General features: G+C 47.4%; 1 protein-coding gene and 1 long non-coding RNA gene across 3 annotated transcripts; both read left to right on the top strand.

The window, feature by feature from the left end:
- The first annotated feature begins 12629 nt into the window (after positions 1-12629).
- Positions 12630-19323, top strand: EGR2 (early growth response 2). 2 transcript variants are annotated; one of them, XM_047072828.1, is made up of 3 exons: positions 12630-12879; positions 15434-15542; positions 16864-19323. In XM_047072828.1, the coding sequence occupies exons 1-3, from the start codon at positions 12781-12783 to the stop codon at positions 18114-18116; spliced, it is 1461 nt and encodes a 486-aa protein (XP_046928784.1). In that variant the 5' UTR covers positions 12630-12780; the 3' UTR covers positions 18117-19323. The 2 variants fall into 2 exon arrangements, with proteins under 2 accessions (XP_046928784.1, XP_046928785.1); XM_047072829.1 differs by lacking the exon at positions 12630-12879 and adding an exon at positions 14986-15333.
- A 1620-nt stretch (positions 19324-20943) lies between these two features.
- On the top strand, positions 20944-21155 carry LOC124506840 (uncharacterized). The gene is made up of 2 exons (XR_006960888.1): positions 20944-21010; positions 21051-21155. It is a non-coding gene; the product is annotated as an uncharacterized LOC124506840 (long non-coding RNA).
- Positions 21156-21688: the final 533 nt, after the last annotated feature.

Here is a 21688-nt window from a genome sequence, read left to right as displayed (position 1 = left end):
TAAAATTAACAACACAGGAAAGGACAGATGTTGGTGAAGATGTGGAAAAAAGGGAACCTTCTTACACTGTCGGTGGGAATGCAAACTGGTGCAGCCATTGTAGAAAACAGTATGGAGGTTCCTCAAAGTTAAAAAGTTAAAAATAATTAAAAATCAGAACTCCCTTATGACCCAGCAACCCAGTATTTGTACTACTACGTATTTACCCAAAGGATACAAAATACTGATTTGAAGGGGTACATGCACCCCAATGTTTATAGCAGCACTATCAACAATAGTCGATACATCAAATAATAGTCGAATAATATCAAATAATAGTCAAATTATGGAAAGAGACCCAACGTCCATTGACAGATGAATGAATAAAGAATGGGGCGCCTGGGTGGCGCAGTCGGTTAAGCGTCCGACTTCAGCCAGGTCACGATCTCGCGGTCCGTGAGTTCGAGCCCCGCGTCAGGCTCCGGGCTGATGGCTCGGAGCCTGGAGCCTGTTTCCGATTCTGTGTCTCCCTCTCTCTCTGCCCCTCCCCCGTTCATGCTCTGTCTCTCTCTGTCCCAAAAATAAATAAACATTGAAAAAAAATTAAAAAAAAAAAAGAAGATGTGAGATGTGTGTGTGTGTGTGTGTGTGTGTGTGTGTATGTGTGTGTATGTGTGTGTATAACTCAGCCATCAAAAAGAATGAAATCTTGCCATTTACAATGGCATGGTTGGAGCTAGAGTTTATTATACTGAGTGAAGTCAGTCAAAGAGAGACAAATACCATATGATTTCACTCATATGTGGAATTTAAGAAACAAAACAGATGAACATAATAGAAAGGAAAAACAGAAGAGAGGGAGGCAGACCATAAGAGAGACTCCTTTATCTTTTATTAAGAATCAACCAATTGATTGATCTATCGGTATTTATTGGTCATCTCTCAGAGCCATGCCACTGTCTTAGATGTAGGATAAAGAGATGTACTAAGCTATGAAGGACACGGTTCCACCTAAATCTGAAGAAATGAGTGGCTTTCCTGTGCTTTGTTTTATCCAGTCACCACTCCCACACTTGTGATTGTCCTTCACTTCTTGGGACCCTGACATTTTTGAACATGTCTGGCAGTACGTACCCTGTCTTTCATGCATTCTATTTGTGTGTGCATTAGCTTTATTTCTTTCCTGGACTACTGGCTCTAGGAGGCAGAGACTCTGTCTAATTCATCTTCCATTCTCTGTAACCTCTGGCACAGGCCTAACACTCACTAGGTCTCAAAATACTTAGCAGATTATTTCATCAGCACCCCCTCCCCCCAATTCTAACAGATGACATTTGTTTCACCGTCAGGTGTAATTTACACCTGACATTTCTGAGTCTTTTGGAACATGACAATAAAAAAATTGACTTCTTTCTCTGCACATCTGTTTTCTCTTTATATCATTCATTGATTTGTGTGTATTTTTAAATAACCAGGCCCCAATGAAGCCAACCTATTCTTGATTTTTTAAAAATTATATAAACTGTAGTTTCATTTCAATAGCCCAAAGTAAAATACATCACTGAAATTAAAGTAAGCCCACGGGGGTGTCTTTAGTGTATTCAAAACAAAATGTTGATAATAATGGTATTTACTAACTGTAATCTAACTGTATTCATTAAAAAAAAATAGCATGCAGCCCTAACTGCCCAGACCAAAGAATACAAATTACTTTAAATTTCTGTATTCTAATTAGATAGAAAAATCATTTGATTTCTTCTTACTGTCTCCTTTCCATTATATCTATATCATTTTAAGCAGAACATCCATTTGAAAGAATTAATGAAATCCTGGGATCTTACCTGAAGTTTGAGAAAGAATAAATCACCTTTATTTATAAAAGTAAAAAGGGATCTCGTAGTTACAGACTCAGTCTACCTTCTAAGCATGACTCACATGTATAACTGAAAATTGGTTTGCTCCATCCACTTACAAATGCCTTGGCACAAGCAAGGGAACAGGATTCAATCAAAAAGATTTCATACAGAACAATTTCTGTGAGAATTATCTGATCTCTTCCTAGGAAAAAGTAGAGCCTAATTTTTTTCTTTGTAGAAGAGAGAAGGCCTCTTCTACAGACCTAATCTGTTTTGCTTTATCATGACTTGAGATGCCACCTTACATAGAAAAGCACAGTCCTGGGGCGCCTGGGTGGCTCAGTTGGTTAAGCAGCTGACTTCGGCTCAGGTCATGATCTCGCGGTCCGTGAGTTCAAGCCCCGCGTTGGGCTCTGTGCTGACAGCTCAGAGCCTGGAGCCTGTTTCGGATTCTGTGTCTCCCCCTCTCTCTGACCCTCCCCCATTCATGCTCTGTCTCTCTCTGTCTCCAAAATAAATAAACGTTAAAAAAAAATTTAAAGAAAAGCACAGTCCAGTTTTGGGGGATGTTAAGGATGCAGCCCTTGGGCACCCTCCAGGTCTTCAGGGCCAGTTAGTACAATGGTGAAGCTGCAAAGGGCCTTGGATGCTGCATAGGTTAATACTTCTGCTTGCAAACAGAGCACCTGGACCCAGGGAGGGAAAGGGACCATACTATGGCAGGGGATCCCAAACCTGGCTGATCACTGCTCTTTCATTTCATTCATTCAGCGAGTGCTGGCTGCACACTTTATGCTAATACTACTCTTGGTGTTGGACACACAGTGGTGTTGTGACAGCGATGGTCCTTACTGTCGTATATGCCCAACACCAAGAACATTTCACAGTGATGGATAAGAGAACTAACCGGGGAAGAGTGGGGAAGTCTGGGAAAGAAAGGCTTTCACTGAGATCTGAAGGAGATGTCCATTTGGGCCGCTGGAACAGAGTACCATAAACTGGGGAGTTGATAAACAGCAGTAATTTATATCTCACTGTCCTGGAGGCTGGGGAGTCCATGATCAAGGCACTAGCAGATTTTGTATATGGTAAGATCCCACTTTCTGGTTCACAGGTGGCTATCTTTTCACTGTGTCCTCACATGGCAGAAGGGACCCAGGATCTCTCTGGGGCCCATTTAAAAGGGCACTAGTCTCATTCATGAAGTCCCCACCCTTGTGACCTAATCGTCCAAAGGCCCCACCTCCAAATGCTATCACACTGGGGAATAGATTTCAACATACACATTGTAGGGGCATATAACATTTGGTCTATAGGACTAGATGTGGGATGATCAAAGGGTGGGGGCAGGAACCATTCCAGACAAAGGGAGCAGCGAGATCAGTCTCTAAGATTGAAAGGAGCTTGGGATGTTTAAGAGGTGGCCCAGCACAGTGAGCTTGGGGAGACAGCAGAACTATGGTTGAAAGGGTAGGACAAGGCCAGGACATGTAAAGACTTACAGGTCATGAATAGGAGTATGGACTTTTATTTTTTTATTATATTTTTAAATTAAATTTTTTTCAATGTTTATTTATTTTTGAGAGAGACAAAGAGAGAGACAAAGAGAAAGAACACAGGCAAGGGAGGGGCAGAAAGCAGGGGACAGAGGATCCTAAGCAGGCTCTGCACTGACAACAGACAGCCTGATGTGGGACTCCAACTCATGGACCATGATGAGATCATGACCTGAGCCGAAGTCTGACACTCAACCGACTAAAGCACCTAGGCACCCCAGGAATATGGATTTTTTAAAAATTGTATCAGGATGTCAGCTCATCATCAAATTTAACTTTGTCATTTTCTTTGTTGTTTTTATTGTTTTAGTATAGATTATTGGGACTAGGCTTCTCAGATCTGAAGATGGACCACCGTAGTTACTGGCCAGTTCCCTGGTCTGCAAGTCAGCTCCTTCCACTGTATTTAACGACCCTCTCGCAACCCTCTGGGCAAACATGGAAGTGGGGGGAAGTGTTACCCACTAGACAAACAAGTTAAAATTGACCACGTTTAGCCACAAACACACAAAAAAATGTCACCTAAAAACACTAAGCACTCATTGCCACAGTCTTGTGGCATAGGCTAGCTAAGTTTGGAAAAAATGAAACCATCAGGGCCTTCTGTCGATGAAGCTGATGAATCTGTCTCCTCCCCCTGGTCAGGCTGGTCACCCCAGTAGGGTAGACCCAACCACACTTAAGCCACCCCACACAGATGAGTATCTTTTCTGATTGCACCACAAGCTGATAACCCAGAGGGTGGCAAATAGTGAGTCAGTGCCAACCTCACAGAAATGGGACAAATGAGGACTACATGGGATGGACCTGGAGCTGGTGGCCCTAAGTTGCCTTCAGTGACCTAGAAGTCCAGGATCCACTGATTGTTGATAGTTGTTGTTTAGCCTTATGCTATCAGCCTTTCCCACTGGGGGTAAAATGACATGGGGGTACAGAACAAGGTCAGCACACACCTTGGGAAGAAAACACATGACCTAAATGTTAACTGGCCACCAGCCATCATAGTGTCGTAGAGATTACAAAAGCATTCACATGCCTGGGCCTTCGCAACCAGTAGTTGAGGGTCACATTAGACAGACAGAGCTCTCAACATCAGCACCACGAGACCTGAATGGGAATTCTGGCTCTACCCCCTTACTAGCTGTGTGAACTTACATAAGTACCTTGGCCTCTCTGGGTCTCACTTGGCTTCTCTGGGCAGTGTGAAAGATCAACTTGGCCTTGCCAACATCACAGGATTGTTATTTTGAGTCCTAAAGGCAGTCATGTGTGTGAAAAATATTTGGGAAGGATGGGGAGCCACATAAAATGTCTTCTGAGGCTTTACAAGCTCTGGGAAGTGTGGGGAATCAGGAAGTTCATGTAAGAGTTGATATAGATGGTGGAAGGATCAAAAGGCAAAAATTCTGAGGACAGGCTATAGGAACTGACATTTTACCATGTTAAGCAGGAAAGGTCGAGTGCTATATTCCAGCCTGTGACTGGTTCTTATTCAGAACATCATGACTAACTTCTTTCATGTCTCCTGAAGAGAAAACAAAATAAAATGCATAATAAAAAAGGGGTATTTTCTATCTCTGAAGGAAGTCTTGCAAGCATGGTAAATACCAGAATGTGTTACTAAAGCAAGTTTGGTTATTTTTTCTCTATTGGCCTTACAAGAGATTTGTACCTGAGTGTAGGTGGCTTACATGTGATTCTGGCTGTAGATAAGGGAAGATACTACACTACCAACAGAGATTTCCCATGTTTTTTGTTCTTGGAATTAAATTCACAAGAATTTCCAGGTGGTAAGCTACATGAAGACAGGGGATTTTGTTCACTGCTGCACCCCAAGCACCAAGCACAGTACCTGATGCAATGTAGGTACTTAATAAATATTCACTGAATGCATAAACAGAACATCATGAGCTTGTCCTGGCATTTGAAAGCCCATCCCTATGTATTCACTTGCTCCCTGATTCACCTGCCTAAGCAGCCCCAGCCTAAGCAACCCCAGTGTTGTGGGCCAGTTTCATAAGTCACAGCAGTGGCTTTCAGACCCTAGAGAATTTGCAGAGTGGGGGGAGTCAAGCCCACTCCAGTTCAAGTGGCACCACCACACTTTTACCTAATATATATATATGGCTTCCAGATATCATTTTCCATTGTTTTGGTAATGTTGTATTTGAGCTGCCATTATATGAGTGCTGTGATGAAAAGCCTGAAGCACAGGGAAAAGCAAAGAAATAAGCACAGGGAAAAGCAAGGAAATAAGGCACCTTCACCCTGAGGATTTCTGAGTCACAAATGAAGGGGCTAAAAAGGTCTTTGGTGTTTGTTTCATAAAATCTAAACAGAGAGAAGAAAGAATCTAAGTTGTTCTAATTTTCCTCTTTTTGAAGTTTCCATGGGCTGTTGCCTAAATAATCTTATTTTTAAAGAGCAAACTTTCGGGGCGCCTGGGTGGCTCAGTTGGTTAAGCGTCCGACTTCAGCTCAGGTCACGATCTATCTCACGGTCCGTGAGTTCGAGCCCGCGTCGGGCTCTGGGCTGATGGCTCAGAACCTGGAGGCTGCTTCGGATTCTGTGTCTCCCTCTCTCTCTGCCCCTCCCCCGTTCATGCTCTGTCTCTCTCTGTCTCAAAAATAAAATAAACGCTAAAAAAAAAATTTAAAGAGCAAACTTTCTAATTCTAGAAGGCTGGGAGTTGCCAGGTCTCTGGGGACGTTTTCTGATTGTGTGCTTACAAGGCCATTGACTGAAATTGTTCTGTTACCCTGTGGTGGTGATCACATTGGAACCACCATATTCTCTCAGGCACAGCAGCCCTTGAGAAGAAATGTACATTCTAGTAATTATTAGGATCCAAGCAGTCGTGTGCCCATGTGTCTAGGCCCGTTTTTTTTTAGCATCAGGAGAAGCAGATCTGCCAAACACTCATCTCAAAGGCCCTGAGCCCCTGGGAGACATATTCCCCAATCCCATCCTCCAGTGAAAAGGAGGACACAGATCTGGACACCTTGCAGTGTGAAGGAGTGGGAGAATAGACCACTTTGAAGAGTCACTATTGGTCAGCAAGTGAACAAGTAGTAGTTCAGTTCAATTGTTGATGCCTTGTACCTGACCTGGAATCATAAATGTCACCTCCTATCCTACCCCAATCTATATTCACCTCTATCACTCAAGGCCCAGCAACTTGCACAATTGCTCTGGAATACAGTGAATGGATTTGCAGTACGTGTCCTGCTTTTCAGAATGTGTTCTTAATCCTCTCCCTTTGACTCACCACAGTATTCCAGCCCAGGGCAGCCAAAGCAGGGATGCTCAGGCCCATTGTAAAGATGAGGAAACTGAGGCTCAGAAAGGTTGAGTAGCTTGTCTAGTTACACAGGCTAGGGTAGGAACTGAGAGCACCTGCTGACAAGGGATGGAGTCAGACTGCTTGGGTTTACATCTTGGTACTTCTGCTCAATTAACTGTGGCTTGGGTTTTGGTGACTCAGTTTCTTCATCTGTAAAGTGAAAAGAGTAATGATACCTGCTTCATGGTGTGGCTGCTAAGCTAAGAGACAATGCAACATAGTCAGCAGAGTGCTTGGTATCCTTGAATGTCCAGTAAATATTAGTCTTTTTTTTTTTTTTTAGTTTTTTTTTGGTCTATCTTCCATTTATTTAGGTTTTCTTTTTTTTTTTTTTGAATATAATTTATTGTCAAGTTAGCTAACATACAGTGTATATAGTATACTCTTGGCTTCGGGAGTATATTCCCGTGATTTATCACTTACATACAACACTCAGTGCTCATGCCAACAAGTGCCCTCCTCAATGCCCATCATCCATTTTCCCCATCCCTCCACCCCTATCAACCCTCAGTTTGTTCTCTGTATTTAAGAGTCTCTTATAGTCATCATTATTATTAAGAATATTATTATGATGAAGAGACACCATGGAGCCTGATTCCTAATCTAGTGCATTTCCATACAGTGATGCACTCAGCATCGGGGTCTGGCATTCTCCTTCCCTTGAATCCTTTCCCTTTGCCCTCACCACCCTCCTCACTCAAGACAGTGAAAACTCAAACTCTCTTTCCAAACACTGTGGCCTTTCTGGTTGCCATTTAAAATTCTGGGCAAGCATGAGGGGATGTGATGTCTCTACATCTTTGTGACATATGGATGAGAAGTATCATTAGATACAGGGAAAGAATAGCCTATCTCCCAGGGCTTGAGTGATGTCACTAGAGGAGGCACTGTTGCTTCCTCCTAGCATCAACCGCCAACCCAAGATAATGCCATCAGTCCGCCGCAATGGTGTTCCACCCTCCACGAGGAGGGTCTTGGGGCTCCTTGCCCTGAGTCCTCTCCATTCCCCAGCTTCATGTATTGTCCTCCATGGGAGGGCAGGGTCAGGAAGGAGGGAGGCTGGCCTGAAAAGGGCTTCTGGGTAGATGTCTCCACAGTGATCCTTGCTCCTGGCTGCCACCACATCAGCGGCACTCACTATGCTGAGGACAGATGGTGGCAGCTTGGAACTTCATGATTTAAACTTTCCCAAAAGGGCATAGCTGAAAAGAAGCCCTTCAGAGGATGTTTTCTGGGGTCCTTGCCCTTGCTCCGATGTCCAACATCTCCTGGAGAAATCATTAGACATACCACACCACGAGCTGGGTAGAATTAGTTAATTAGGAGCTCTCTGACAAGATCGCATATGAAAATCTCAGACGGGCCAGGTCTCATTCCTCTCACTGCTGGGAGGACTTATCAGGCAGGCTCATTTCCAGAAACTCTGCTTGCTGGAATACAGACAGGGAGCGCACTTGGGGGTCCCTGCCTTCAGGGAGTTTAGAGACTACATGAGACAAAGCACAAGGCAAGTCCCATACACAGGTTATACGAGGACTAGGACTATTTCTTATGGAGCACCGTCACCAGATTTTGCCAGTCACTCACTAACCCATTCTTCCTAAATTTTAAATATCTACCCTATACTTCCAAACCTCCTTGGAAAAACAACAGTGTTATCATTATGCATTTTGATCTTTCTGGGGGAAAAAAAGTGTTATCTCAATTAGGTTATCAATGTGGATCTTGGCTTTTAAAGTTTAGATGACATTCTCCACAAAGGCATAGCTTGTTATAAATTGCATGCCAATAGCCGCTGCTCTCTGGATTCCTTTTTCTCCTTACAACCTAACCTGAAACTCCTCAGTAATGCTGACATCATTATTCTCGGAAGCTGAAACTCTGGAATTTGGAAATAAATATAACAAATGCTTCATATATCAGTATTGAAAGTATAGCTACTCTTTTGCTTTTATCCGCTGCAAGATTCTCTGCATCACATGATGCATTTGAGGGATGTGGGCTTTGGCAATAGACAAAATAAAGTTTGTATTCTGGCTCGGTAACTTCCCAACTGTGTGAATTTGGGTAAGCTCTGTATCTTCCTGAGCCTTAGTTCCCTCATCTGTAAAATAGGAATAAACAGCCCTATTTTGCAAGGTGATTGTGGGGAATAAGGCAATGAAACTATAAGAACATGGTACATTGTTTATCTACACAGTAGATGTTCAGTAACAGTAGTAATTTAAAAGCTAACAATGAATACTTACTATGCACCAAACAGTATGCTATGTGCTTTACATATATCGCTACGTTTAATCCTCAATATACCCTATGAGATACATGTAATCATTCTGTCCACTTTATAGATGAGGAAACTGAGGCACAGAGAAGTTACATAAATTGCCTAAGAACACACATCCAGGTACTGTCAGAATTAGGATATAAATCTAGCACCTAGGGTTTGAATCCAGGCCATCTGGGCCTCCAGAGCTCTTAATCTTAACCACAAGAAATAGTGACCATTCTTGCCAAGATTATTCAGTTGAAATATGAAATGTTTGATATTTTTCTTTTTTTTTTTTTTGGTTTAAATGCTGCAAAACAAATGTTCTGACAACTGGATGCAATGACTTTTCCTCCTTTTTTTCAACATAAAAGCAAAGCTTCTATAGGAAGTCTGATGTTATTTGGAAAAAAGAAAATTGCTTTCCATAACCTGGTGATGTAAGCAGGCTAGAGAGATGTACAATAAAAAAATCCAGGAATTCTCAAATTATAGTGAACTTCATTTTTCATACATTTAAATGTGTAAGCTGAAAGAGGTAAAATTTAAAGGCATTCAAAAGGGTGATTTGGAGTGAAGATTTTGCTTCGAGCCTTTGTGACCAGACTGACGGACCATCACTTATTAACCTGGACCCTAGGTTGATATGTGCCTTGTTTTCAACAATTGTGATAAATGATGCATTCATTTACTTTTTATTTTTTGCCAGCAATGGTATCGTGATCAGTAGGTTTGACATGATGTGTTTCTACTAGAAGGGCTGCACTTCTCCAGTCTATTCATTTTAAGTGGAACAAAATTCACTTTGTCTGTCATTTCCTTATTGAGAAATAGACAACTAAGGAATGTTATTTCATTAAGACTGTCACTAAAACATAATACTGATGTCAATAAGCACTTCTGTATATGTTCTCTCTTCTTGCTGAAATCTTGTTGGCATGTTCTCATTCCTTTGCAGAAGTCGAGTGGTAAAAAAAATCTCAAATGTTAAAATTATAATGCCATTGTCATTAGTCAGAAAAGATAATGGCAGAGAAAAAGGAGAGACCCTGAGAGGTTCAAGAGAGGCTTCCAAGGAGTCTGCTTGTATTGGCTGCCCTCAGTTCCACTGCACTAGGTATAGAAGGCGGCCTGGAGGTTTCCACCCACGCTGGACTTTCTTTATTCCGGAAATATGCTTTGCTCCTCCCACCTTGGGGCCTTTCCACACCTGCTCTTTCTCCTGGGAATGCTCTATCCATTGACCTTTCCTCAGTCGTTGCTCATCCTTCAGACCTTGGTTCAGAGAAGCCTTCCTCAACCTTCCAGACTCGATTGGGTTCTTTGTCCTTTTCCTTCATTGGGGTCAAATATTGCCATTGTTTGCAATTGTATATTTGTGTGATTGACTGCAAGCAGGCCTGGTTTTAGGCACCACTGTATGCGCAAGATTTGGCATAGCACTTGATACATAGTAGATGTTCAAGAAGTTGACTCACCCTTTAGTATGAACTGAGCATCCCCTGCTTAAGCCAGTGCAGCCGCTGCTGGCCGCTGCTACAAAATAAAATCATAGGGGTCTTATTTCCTCCTCTCCAGGTTATTTGTGCCAACAGAACACAATTTCGGTTGCACACTGGACTGGTGTGAAGCAATGCTTCTGTCAGGCTTCACAACAGCTCTGATTGACATAATCTGGGCTTGGTTTATAAACTCTGAGATTACCAGATGCCCAGTGAGATGCTGAATGTAGAGAACCATTTATCAGTTTGCTCAGCACACAGGGGCACCTTTAAGAAAGGCGTGACTGGATGGCAGAGTTGCCATTAGCCTGATTTTCATTAAGATGTACATGCCCTATGCCATTCGAGTTCGGATCCATAATGTCCTGTGTGTCCACAGTTCCGGGCAATTCTGACACTCTGTTTCCCACTCCAGAGCAGTATCAGAATGGAAGTGAATTAAAACGACATCACAATAGGAATAACCTCTACTGATGTTACACATGTTTCTTAATAAACCAAAATTCAAATCTTAACACATTATTTGTGATATGCCTTATGGCTGATTTTGATTCTCAGTCCACATCATGGGGAAAAAGCTGGAAGCCACATACAGAAGAGTCTCAGGGCTGGCCAGAAGCCTCAAGCTGTCACCCTTGCTCCCATCTAATCCCCCCCTCGCAGGGGCAAGTCTACTAAATGTTCCTCTCTTTCCTTTCTCTTTTACTTTTTGGGTTTGGAATTCAGGACAAAGCAAATCAGAAACTGGTATTAATAACCCTGACTCATCTTGGAGTGCCCCGTTTACTTGGGCATTTTGACAACTCTGTTTTCAAGAAAGGCATTTGTTTGTTCAGGGTTTTTTGGTTTTGTTTGTGTTTGGAAACTTAAGGATCAGTGCATTTGCAAGGGTTGGCTCTTTCAGTTTTTTGATCAGAATAAGTTCAAGTGACTAAAAGTGGAGACCATGGTACATCTCTGTATTCAACTGCCACATTCCCCCTTCCTTCCTCACTCTCCTCCCCAGCACAGTACAGAACTCTGTAAACACCTTCGGAGTTTTTATTGTCTCTACCTCCTTGTTTTCTCACTGACTCCCTCCAGGAAGGATACTGTGGGGTTGACTTCTCCTATTACAGGGCCTATTAGTATGCTGGCTTTGTGCCAACCCAGTTACTCCATCCATAACACAGTCTGGAGAGCCCAAGAACTCAAATTCTGCCTTCACCCCGGGGAGGGGTGTGTGTCCCTGACAGTCGTGCAGCCCTTGCCCATTGAAAGCCCTGACCTCAGCTTTCCTCTCCTCAGAAATGCCAAAGAAAAGAGATGAAGTTGGCGAAGGTGACCTGTTTCTGCTCTAGTGGGCGGAACCAGGCTTTCAATCCTCAAAGAGTTGTTCCCCTTCCGGAACGGGCTTTTCCTGAGAGAATGATGTAGCGACCAAGAGCACTGTACTTGGAGTCAGAAGATCCGGTTTCAAGTTTGGATTCCACCACTCATCACTTTAGGCAAGTCACGTTAGCTTTCTTATTACCTACCGCAGAGTGGCTGGCTTGAAGTGAATGTACCTAGACTTCGTTCCCTTATTACTCTTTTAAAAAGAAGAAAAAGAAGAAGGTGGTTACAGGAAGTATCTACTGACCGGTTTCCAGCAGCGGTTCAGGGACGGCCTCCCAGGACTGGCCCCAGGCACCCTCCCGGGAGCCCGCCCAGCCTCGCTGCGATTATTGGTTGCCCTGCCCCAGTCAACCCCAGGCCCACCGCGGCCCTGACACCCAGCTCGGAAGTGGGGTGTGAGTTGTTAGAAAGCTCCGAATAATTCCAGAGGGTCAGTCACTCCCACTTACTGTAAAGTGCTTGCCAGACGGGCCAGGCAAGCCCACCTCTCCTCGGTGGGGCCCCCTTCCCCAAAGTCAGCCTCCTCCTTCGGGAACGTAGCAGCCGAGGACCGCAAAGCTCCCCTACGCGCGGGCCGTCCCCAGCCTGAGTCCTGCCCTCCGCGCACAGCTCTGCCTGCACTCGGGCGTCCAGGAGCTCCCCCTCCGGGCGGCGCGAGGTGACCGCCGGCAGGGTTGGCAGCAGCGCCCGCTGCGGGGCGGCCCCGAAGACTAGCCCGCCCGCCCGCCCGCCCGCCCATGTGCGTGGAGAGGAGCGAAGCTCTAGCAGTCGCCGCGCCCGCGCCTGCTGCGTGTGGGTGCCTCACCTCGGAGGCCGGCGGGGGCCGTAACCCGAGTCCCGCTGCCAGGAACTACATTTGCATAATTTGGCTCCCCCCCCCCTTTCGGATTCAAGGCTGGAGATGCGAGTCGGGCTCCCCTCCGAGGCGTCGTCTTGCCGGTGGTCAGCGCGGGGGCCGCGGGACCGGCCCGAGCGCAGGCGGAGCGGGCTGGCGCACGTGGTAAGAGCGCAGCTTTCTTTCTTTTTCTTTTTTACGAAATGGGACTTTGCACGTTTATGCCGAGGGTGGGGTATCTACAAGGGCGCCAACCTCGCCGCGATTTTCTTTCTTTTTCTTTTTCTTTTTATCTCCAATTGGAAAAGAGCGCACAGTGAGAGTGACAAACTTTCCCAAAATTTTACTGGGCGTTTGAAGTCCGGAAGGTGGCCGGCCGCCGGAGAAGATTTCACGGCGGGCAGGGGGAAACGTGACCCTTGGGTGGAGAAGCAGAGCCCGCTCCCAGTCGCCCCCGGACCCTGACGGCCGCGCGCGGGGCCGGGTGAGAGCGGGCCGGCTGCGGCGGCGGCCGCGGCAGGTGAGCGGCGGCGGGAGAGCCGCCTGCAGCGCCGCGCTTCCTCCACGGCGTGGCGTCGTGGCTCTCGCCCGCGCGGGCCCCCACGAGGCTGCGGCCGTCCCGGGCCGGGGGCGGGAAAGGGCCGGGCCGGGCCAGGCCCTAGAGGCTGCCCCCGCTCTCCATCCCAGGTCGTGGTGGCTTTGGGCGGTACAGAGAGCCAGGCAGGAGGCGGTGCGCCGGCTCGGGCACCTGGGACCAGCCTCCCGCGGAGCCCGGGCCAAGCCCGGAGCGCTCCGGCTATGGACCGGGAGGCAGGAGCGGTGCGTGCAGCGAGCCAGAACCCACCGCTGTCTGGACCTCTGAAAAGTTTTAAAAAATTGCTTTGAGAACTAACCAGAAAGGTTTCCATCGGGGTCAGTGTTTTTTTGTTTGTTTTTTTGTTTTTGTTTTTTTTTACTCGAAAAGGGAAACGCGTGTGGGGTCATGGCGGCCTGAAATTGGCATTAGCGACGCTGTTTGCTGTCCCTCAGGACCTCGCTGAGCTCACCGAGGTGGCTCTTGGCGAGGCAAAGCAAGAAGATTCTTCCAAATGTGCGTGTTGTGGAGTAGGGCGCGGGTGAGGGCAGGGCGCACTTCCCGAGAGTGTAGGCTTTCGGGGGTCGGGGGCCGCGGTGGCGGCCATACGGCCGGAGAAGGTGAGGTGGGGTGTCTTGGCAGAGCATCCTGTCCGGCAAAGCCCAGCGCCCGCTCGGCGGGGCGGGCGCCCCGGCGCGCTGTCAACAGGGAGGTGTGTAGCGTAAGGTGTGCGAGTGGGTGTGTGAAGAAGGCAGCGGGGGCGGGAGTGTGTGTAGCGGAAGTGGAGCGTGTGTGAGTGTAGCAGTGTGTGTGTGTGTGTGTGCGTGCGTGGCGGGGCAGGGTGAGTGTCCAAGCCTCCATCTGGACGCCCCCACACAGCCGACCGCCCAGACGCGCCGGGAAGGGCGCCCGCTCAGCGCAGCAGCTGAAGGGGGGTGGGGAGCGCGCGGGCAGAGGAAGGGGGGTGTCTCCGGCTGAGGATTTCTCTCGAAGCTCGCCGCAGTTATTCTGTTCTTCCTAGGGTCTACCCCCACCAGCCCCCAAGGTGCCCGAAATACTTAAACAAACAAACAACCCCAAACCTGTTCCGTTTTCGCTCCTGTATAAATAGAACAGACTTTCCAAAAAAGCAATACCGCATTCACTCTTATCACCAGCCACTTCTTTCCACCAAGTAATTCAGAAAAAAGCAGTCAGCTTCCGTGAATGCATGCAGCTTTTTTTTTTTTTTTTCTTCGCTGCCTCCTTTTGCTTGCGGTTTTGAGTTGCCAAGAAAGTGAGTAGGGGTTTGACTGTAGTGTCTCGGCTCCGCTCGGTTTCTTTCCGAAGTTTAATTTTCCGGAATGGCTCCCAAACAAGGGCTGGGGAGGCGGAGCCGCCGGCACCGGATCTTCGCCTTTTTTGGAAAGCCTCGGAGAACCGGAATTCCTCCCCGCTCCGGGAGGCAGCGCCGCAGCTAGGACCCGCACGCTCTTCCCCCGTGGCCTGAGCCGGACTCGCGGGGCGCCGGCTCCCCGCTAGGCTCGGCGCCCTGGACCGGACTGCGGCTCGGCCTGCGCGTCCTAGACCCCCGCGATTCCCCGCGGTCTGAGAGCCGGGAGTCGCGAGCCCGGCGGAGTCCGCGCTGCCGAGACCGTATGCAAATCGGCCATGTGACGGCAAGAAGCCGCCTGGCCCAGCCCTGTTCCTCAGTCCATATATGGGCAGCGACGTCACGGGCATTGAGAACCTGCCCATAAATACTTACAGCAACACTTTCCGTCTAACCGAGAGAGCAGCAATTGATTAATAGCTCGGCGAGGGGACACACTGACTGTTATAATAACACTACACCAGCAACTCCTGGCTTCCCAGCCGGAACACAGGAGAAGAGTCAGTGGCAAATAGTCATTTTTCTTCTTAGAAAAACAGCAACTTGTTTTGCTAGTTTTATTTCTGTTGGATTTTTTTTTGTGTGTGGTTGCTTTTAAGTGTGGAGGGCAAAAGGAGGTACCAACTTAGACTCAGTCCAATCCCTCTCCAAAACGGCTTCTCTGACACTCCAGGTAGAGAGGGAGTTGGGTCTCCAGGTTGTGCGAGGAGCAAATGATGACCGCCAAGGCCGTAGACAAAATCCCAGTAACTCTCAGTGGTTTTGTGCACCAGCTGTCTGACAACATCTACCCGGTGGAGGACCTCGCCGCCACGTCGGTGACCATCTTCCCCAATGCCGAACTGGGAGGCCCCTTTGATCAGATGAACGGAGTGGCCGGAGGTAAGCCCCATGTCCCCTTCGCGGGCTGGGACCCAAGTGGCTCGAAAGTGGTGGGTGGGGTACGGTGCGTGTGCAGGACTTGGAGGAGAGGGTTGGGTGCGAGGTGGATGGTGTTGACTGAACGCGATGCAGGAGGAGCCCGCGGGAGCAAGGACCAGATCGCTGGAGCTGGGCGCGCGGGCAGATGCACCAGGTCGTCAGCGGGCGGGCGGGCGTGCGCCGCGGTGCGCCCAGCCCCCTGCGGGCGCAGGGATAAGAGTAGAAGAGGTGCCCCGCCAGGCTTGTGCTGGCCCTTGGGCCGGCGGAACCTCGGCCTTTCCTCTCCCGGGGCAGGGACAAAGTGACGGGAAAGTTCGGGGCTCCGGAGGAGAGCTGGAGAGCCGAGCGGCGGCGAAGCGCCAGAGGAAAGCGTCCGCCGCTCCCTCCCGGGCAGAGCCGACCCGGGGAAAATCTCCGAGCGCGTTCCGGGTGCGGCCAGAAGGAGCGCCCCCACCTGCGCGCCGCCCGCCAAGTTGAGGGGGTTGGCGAGGCGGGAAGGAGGAGGAGGAGGTGGAGGGCGGGCAACGGCGGGAAGCAGCCCCCCGGTGGCGAAGGAGGCCCGCGGGGGCACCGGAGCCGCTGGTTTCCTTGGCGATGCAGTGGAAAGTGGTCTCCCGCGGCCCCCGCTCCTTCCTCGAAGCTCCGCCACCGGCCTCGGGCTAGGGCGTGCGGGTGTTGGGCATGGCCGGGAAGGTTGGAAGGGAAAGGAAACCTATAGATTCCTTCACTGCAGAGCCCCATACCCTCCAGCAGCCGTCAGCTGTAGCGCAGCGGGAGAGGGAGGGACGGAAGCGCCGGGGATGGGGAGCATCCAGGAAATCTCTGATCTCTTTCTCAGGCTCCCCTCTCGGGCGGCACTGGCTGGGATCAGTCTTCTGGTTAGGGTCTGCCCTGGAGCCCCAGCCGTGGGACCCCCAGGCAAAGGAGAGGCAGAGAAGTTCCAGGCAGATGGGGAATTTTTAATATTGTTGTTGCTATTATTGGGTGTTTTTATTGGGGAGGAGAGCCACAGATGGTTGTGTGTGGGGGTTGGGAGTAGTTCATCCTGCTTTTCTGGAGGTAGTTTGAGTCCCAGACTGTCATTGGCTGCCACAGTGGGATCCTGGGCTACCCTCTTCTTACTGTCCCCTAGGCTTCAATTTTTCCACCTGTTGGGCTCTGCCCCAGCTCTACTATGCTAGAATCCTGGGCTTTGGGAATGGACCTGTGTGAGAGTGGGTGAGAAGGGATTCTTGGCTGCATTCTCATTGCTCCACCTCCATTCTTTCTTTTCCCTCCCCAGATGGCATGATCAACATTGACATGACTGGAGAGAAGAGGTCCTTGGATCTCCCATATCCCAGCAGCTTTGCTCCTGTCTCTGCACCTAGAAACCAGACCTTCACGTACATGGGCAAGTTCTCCATTGACCCCCAGTACCCTGGTGCCAGCTGCTACCCAGAAGGCATCATCAATATTGTGAGTGCAGGCATCCTGCAAGGGGTTACCTCCCCAGCTTCGACCACAGCCTCGTCCAGCGCCACCTCTGCCTCCCCCAACCCACTGGCCACAGGACCCCTGGGTGTGTGCACCATGTCTCAGACCCAGCCTGACCTGGACCATCTCTACTCTCCACCGCCACCACCTCCTCCTTATTCTGGCTGCGCAGGAGACCTCTACCAGGACCCCTCGGCATTCCTGTCAGCAGCCACCACCTCCACATCCTCCTCCCTGGCCTACCCACCGCCTCCTTCCTACCCCTCCCCTAAGCCAGCCACGGACCCGGGTCTCTTTCCCATGATCCCGGACTATCCTGGATTCTTCCCATCACAGTGCCAGAGAGACCTACATGGTACAGCTGGCCCAGACCGCAAACCCTTTCCCTGCCCCCTGGACTCCTTGCGAGTCCCTCCTCCACTCACTCCGCTCTCCACCATTCGCAACTTTACCCTGGCGGGTCCCAGTGCTGGGGCCGCGGGGCCAGGGGCCAGTGGAGGCAGTGAGGGACCCCGGCTGCCTGGCAGCAGCTCGGCAGCAGCCGCTGCCGCCGCCTATAACCCGCACCACCTGCCGCTGCGGCCCATTCTGAGGCCTCGCAAGTACCCCAACAGGCCTAGCAAGACCCCAGTGCATGAGAGGCCCTACCCGTGCCCAGCAGAAGGCTGTGACCGGCGCTTCTCCCGCTCTGATGAGCTGACCAGACACATCCGCATCCACACGGGACACAAACCCTTCCAGTGTCGGATTTGCATGCGCAACTTCAGCCGCAGTGACCATCTCACTACCCACATCCGCACCCACACCGGCGAGAAGCCCTTTGCCTGTGACTACTGCGGCCGCAAGTTCGCCCGGAGTGACGAGAGGAAGCGCCACACCAAGATCCACCTGAGACAGAAGGAGCGCAAAAGCAGTGCGCCTTCCTCATCCGTGCCAGCTGCCTCCGCAGCCTCTTGCACTGGAGGCACGCAGGCTGGGGGGGCCCTGTGCAGCAGCAACAGTGGCACTATCGGCGGCGGGTCCCTCGCCCCTTGCTCCTCTCGGACCCGGACACCTTGAATGAGACTCAGGCTGACACACCAGCTCCTTGAGGCCCCGGAGGCCCTTTGTCCACTGGTCCACTTCAACTGCACAACAAACACTACCACCCTTTCCTGCCCCCCTCTCCCTTCCTGGGCGAAGGGCCTTGGTGGAGCCCAGCACTGCCCCCTTTTCACTTAGAAACAGGTCCTTCCTAAAACTTAGCCCACTTTAGTGTCTCTTAGGTGGGTTGACTATCACCCTAAGATAATGGGGAGGTGCAGAAGGGTGTTGGGTGGGGTCCCTGGCCTACAGGGCTGAGGCCTGACCCTGCTTTAAAGGGTTGTTTGACTAGGTTTTGCTTCCCTTCTCTCATATCTTGTCCCATTACAGGTTTTGACTCTGGATGTCAGAGTTGATTTGAGACTTTTTCTACAATAGTAGGTTGGGAGATGCTGATCCCTTCAGGTGGGGGCAGCAAAAAGAAGCAAAGCTGATGTGCACTTTATGGCTTGGGACTGATCTGGGGATGCTGTACAGTGAATGAAGCATGGCCTTTATGCTGCATTCTGTGGCCCTAGAACAGTGAATCAAAGCTTATCTAGTCGTTCCAACCCTTTAAGCAATATGTATTATAAACTCAGAGAACGGAAGTGCAATGTGATGGGAGGGACATAGCAATATCTGCTCCTTTTTGAGTTGTTTGAGAAGTGTAAAGACTATTTTTTCAGTGTATATCCACTCAGATTTTGTGTATTTTTGATGTGCACTGTTCTCCAAGTTCTGAACCTTCGGGAAAAAAAGCATTTATGATCTCCTGAAATGAGTCAGAGATTAACTTATTTAAAGGGGATGTACATATATTCTCTGAAACTAGGATGCATGCAGTTGTGTTGGAAGTGTCCTTGGTGCCTTGTGTGATGTAGACAATGTTAAAGGGTCTGCATGTAAATGGGTTGCCTTACTATGGAAAAAAAAATCACTCCCTGGGTTTAGTATGGCTGTATATTTCTGCCTATTAATATTTGGATTTTTTTTTTTAGAAAGTATATTTTTGTATGCTCTGTTTTGTGACTTAAAAGTGTTACCTTTGTAGTTGAATTGCAGATAAGAATGTAAATAATATTACTGGAGCTGACTTGTTTGGTTATTAGCTCTTAATAGTTGTGGAAATAGAAATGATTTATTCTAACGCAAAACCACTAACCGAAATTCAGATAATGGATGGTTTATGACTATAGTGTAAATAAATACTTTTCAACAATATTTTTGCTGCAGAAATCGTTGATGAAAGATTTACTTGGTGGGAGTTCAAAAGTTATCCAGTGCTTTGACCAAGCTAGGATCTCCCAGGTTTTCTTTGCTGGCCTTTCAACACCAGCCCTCTCACCCCCCAAGCAATCTCCATTCATAATCAAATGCTAGCGTTCCGGGGATTTCCCCCATGCATTAGTGTAAAAGTGGGGAGGCGTTGTTTTGACTCATTGTTCCGTCCTCTCTAACAGCCTATAGCTTCTCTCGACTCCTGAGTGGGCTCCGGAAAATAAATACTTACAAACAAGTGCCCACTCGGAGACTACACATTTGTGGCTGCTTTCAGAACTCTGACCAAGGCCAGGAACTCAGACGAGATGTGGCTTTGTGGAAAGTGTGGTGGCGTGGTCAAGCTGGAAATGACTTTTAGGTTCCAGGATTAGTCTCATGACCACAGAAAACTTTTTGAAAAATGCTATCGCCTCTTCAGATCAAAAATGCACTCAGACACTGCTGAAAACAGCATTCATGGTTTGCCAAAGGAATTACCCCAGGACTCATTTCTCTCTAGTCTTCTCTCCCTGGTTGCCCCTATTTGGAAGGATCACTAACCTGCCATATGTTTGGTGGGCCTAGAGACTATCAAAATACCCAGCTCATTAGATAAAATAGTTGCACACCAGCTTAATAAAATCTCAAAGAAAGACATTCTGAATCAAATAGGCAAATACGGTTCTCCATTTTACTTGATAATAGTTTGCAAAAGAATACTCTATAGGGTTCATTTTACTGTGAGCCTTTTGTAGCAATTTTAAAATATAAATTTCACGAAGAAAGAGTGATCTACCTGTCATACAAAGCAAATGGGTTGGGCCTCCGTGAAGAATTGGGCCTCAATATCATTGAAGTTCACCCATTGCTTCTGGATCCTCACATAAGTATAACATGTTGGAGCAGAAACTGTTCAGCTGTATCATCTGAAAACTGTCATCTGTCCTTTGCTACTGTCAGCCTCCTTCATATGTGGTCGGTAATTGGCCTGTATTTTAGAACAGCAGACAGCAAGTAACTACTCCTCAAAACTTTTTGCTCTTCAGAGGGCTGGAATTTTTAGATCTAACTTGTGGAGTTAATTAATCCTTTTATTTCCTCTCTTTCTGTATTTCAAAGATGCAGAATACCTCTTTCAGTAACTACTAAATAGAAATTTTCTAAACCCCAGTGCCAGATTGTTCTAGTGACTGATGTTATTCCATTAGATTCATATTTCGTAGTTTGTCAGCTTATTATCATCCTTGCTTGGCTAATTTTGTTAAAACATGTATACAACAATGCCACATTTTGGTAATTGTGTTTTAATGAATACTCTCCTCCTAGCAAAATTTCATAATATTAAAATACAGTAATTTGTCCTGCCAACTTAAATTTCAGAACACCTTCAATCAAGATAATATAAACAATTGTTCACAAAGCGGGACTAAAATAGCTTTTTAAGAAGTCCTTTTTAAAAGAATAAGTTAATGTTAATTAAATTTATTTTGATGATAGTCAAATTGGTTACATAATCACTTTCACCTTGAGGTGGGCTTGGTGAAGAGACAACATACCATGAGGAACATATCTTGGTGTTTTTTCAGAGACAGCTTGGTGGCTTTTACTTCTTGATTTTAACATGTTAGGTCAGTGCTCGCTTCGGCAGCACATATACTAACATGTTAGGTCAATCTTTCACCAGATTTCACCCTCAGCTTGCAACATTCAGGGTACTTTCATCCAGGTGTTTCATTTTTTACTTTGCTCAAGAAATAAAGTATATAAAGCTAAGTCTGATCCTTCTTATATTCAGTATGCCTTATTGAACAGTATTTCTGATAGTAAACCTGTTTAAAAGTAAACTTCTGGAGAATAAGTAGGTCTATTAAACTAAACAAGGTTTTCAGTTATTCATAAATTAGTGTATTTAAGTATCAATTGCTAATGAAATTAAGCCAAATTGTTTGGTATATATTGAAAATGGCTGTAGTGATATTTTAACTGTCCCTGATATATATATGTGTGTGTGTGTGTGTGTGTGTATAGAATGGTCAGCATCATCAAGTACCTAAAATGCTGCTAGTCCAAACTATAATTAAACAAACTTTACAGAAAAAGACAAATATTTAAGTCCAAACATTCTTTCCTTCATGGATAAAAGTATTTTTCTTTTCTTGCACTAGTTTATTTTCTTTAGGTTAAACATAAAGGGGAACTATTTTCTGTTGTAGCAAAATAACATGATTCCACATTAATTTCAGATGTGTTTTCAATCAGATTGTTTCAAAAAGCTCACAAAGAAATGGACTATGTAAGTTTCTACT

Source organism: Lynx rufus, unplaced genomic scaffold, assembly GCF_022079265.1.
Source record: "Lynx rufus isolate CCGP_SWC_20201006 ecotype Redwood Valley unplaced genomic scaffold, mLynRuf1.p SCAF_11, whole genome shotgun sequence".
In the NCBI taxonomy this organism is placed as follows: Eukaryota; Metazoa; Chordata; class Mammalia; order Carnivora; family Felidae; genus Lynx; species Lynx rufus.
The sequence above is the reverse complement of the archived record's forward strand: the minus strand, read 5'-3'. Positions and strand labels throughout refer to the sequence as shown.

Coding starts and splice junctions, on each gene's coding strand:
- EGR2 (XM_047072828.1), top strand. CDS start 12,781: ATGCGAGTCGGGCTCCCCTCCGAGGCGTCGTCTTGCCGGTGGTCAGCG. Junction 12,880..15,433: donor GGAGCGGGCTGGCGCACGTG/GTAAGAGCGCAG, acceptor TTTGTGCACCAG/CTGTCTGACAACATCTACCC. Junction 15,543..16,863: donor GATGAACGGAGTGGCCGGAG/GTAAGCCCCATG, acceptor TTCCCTCCCCAG/ATGGCATGATCAACATTGAC.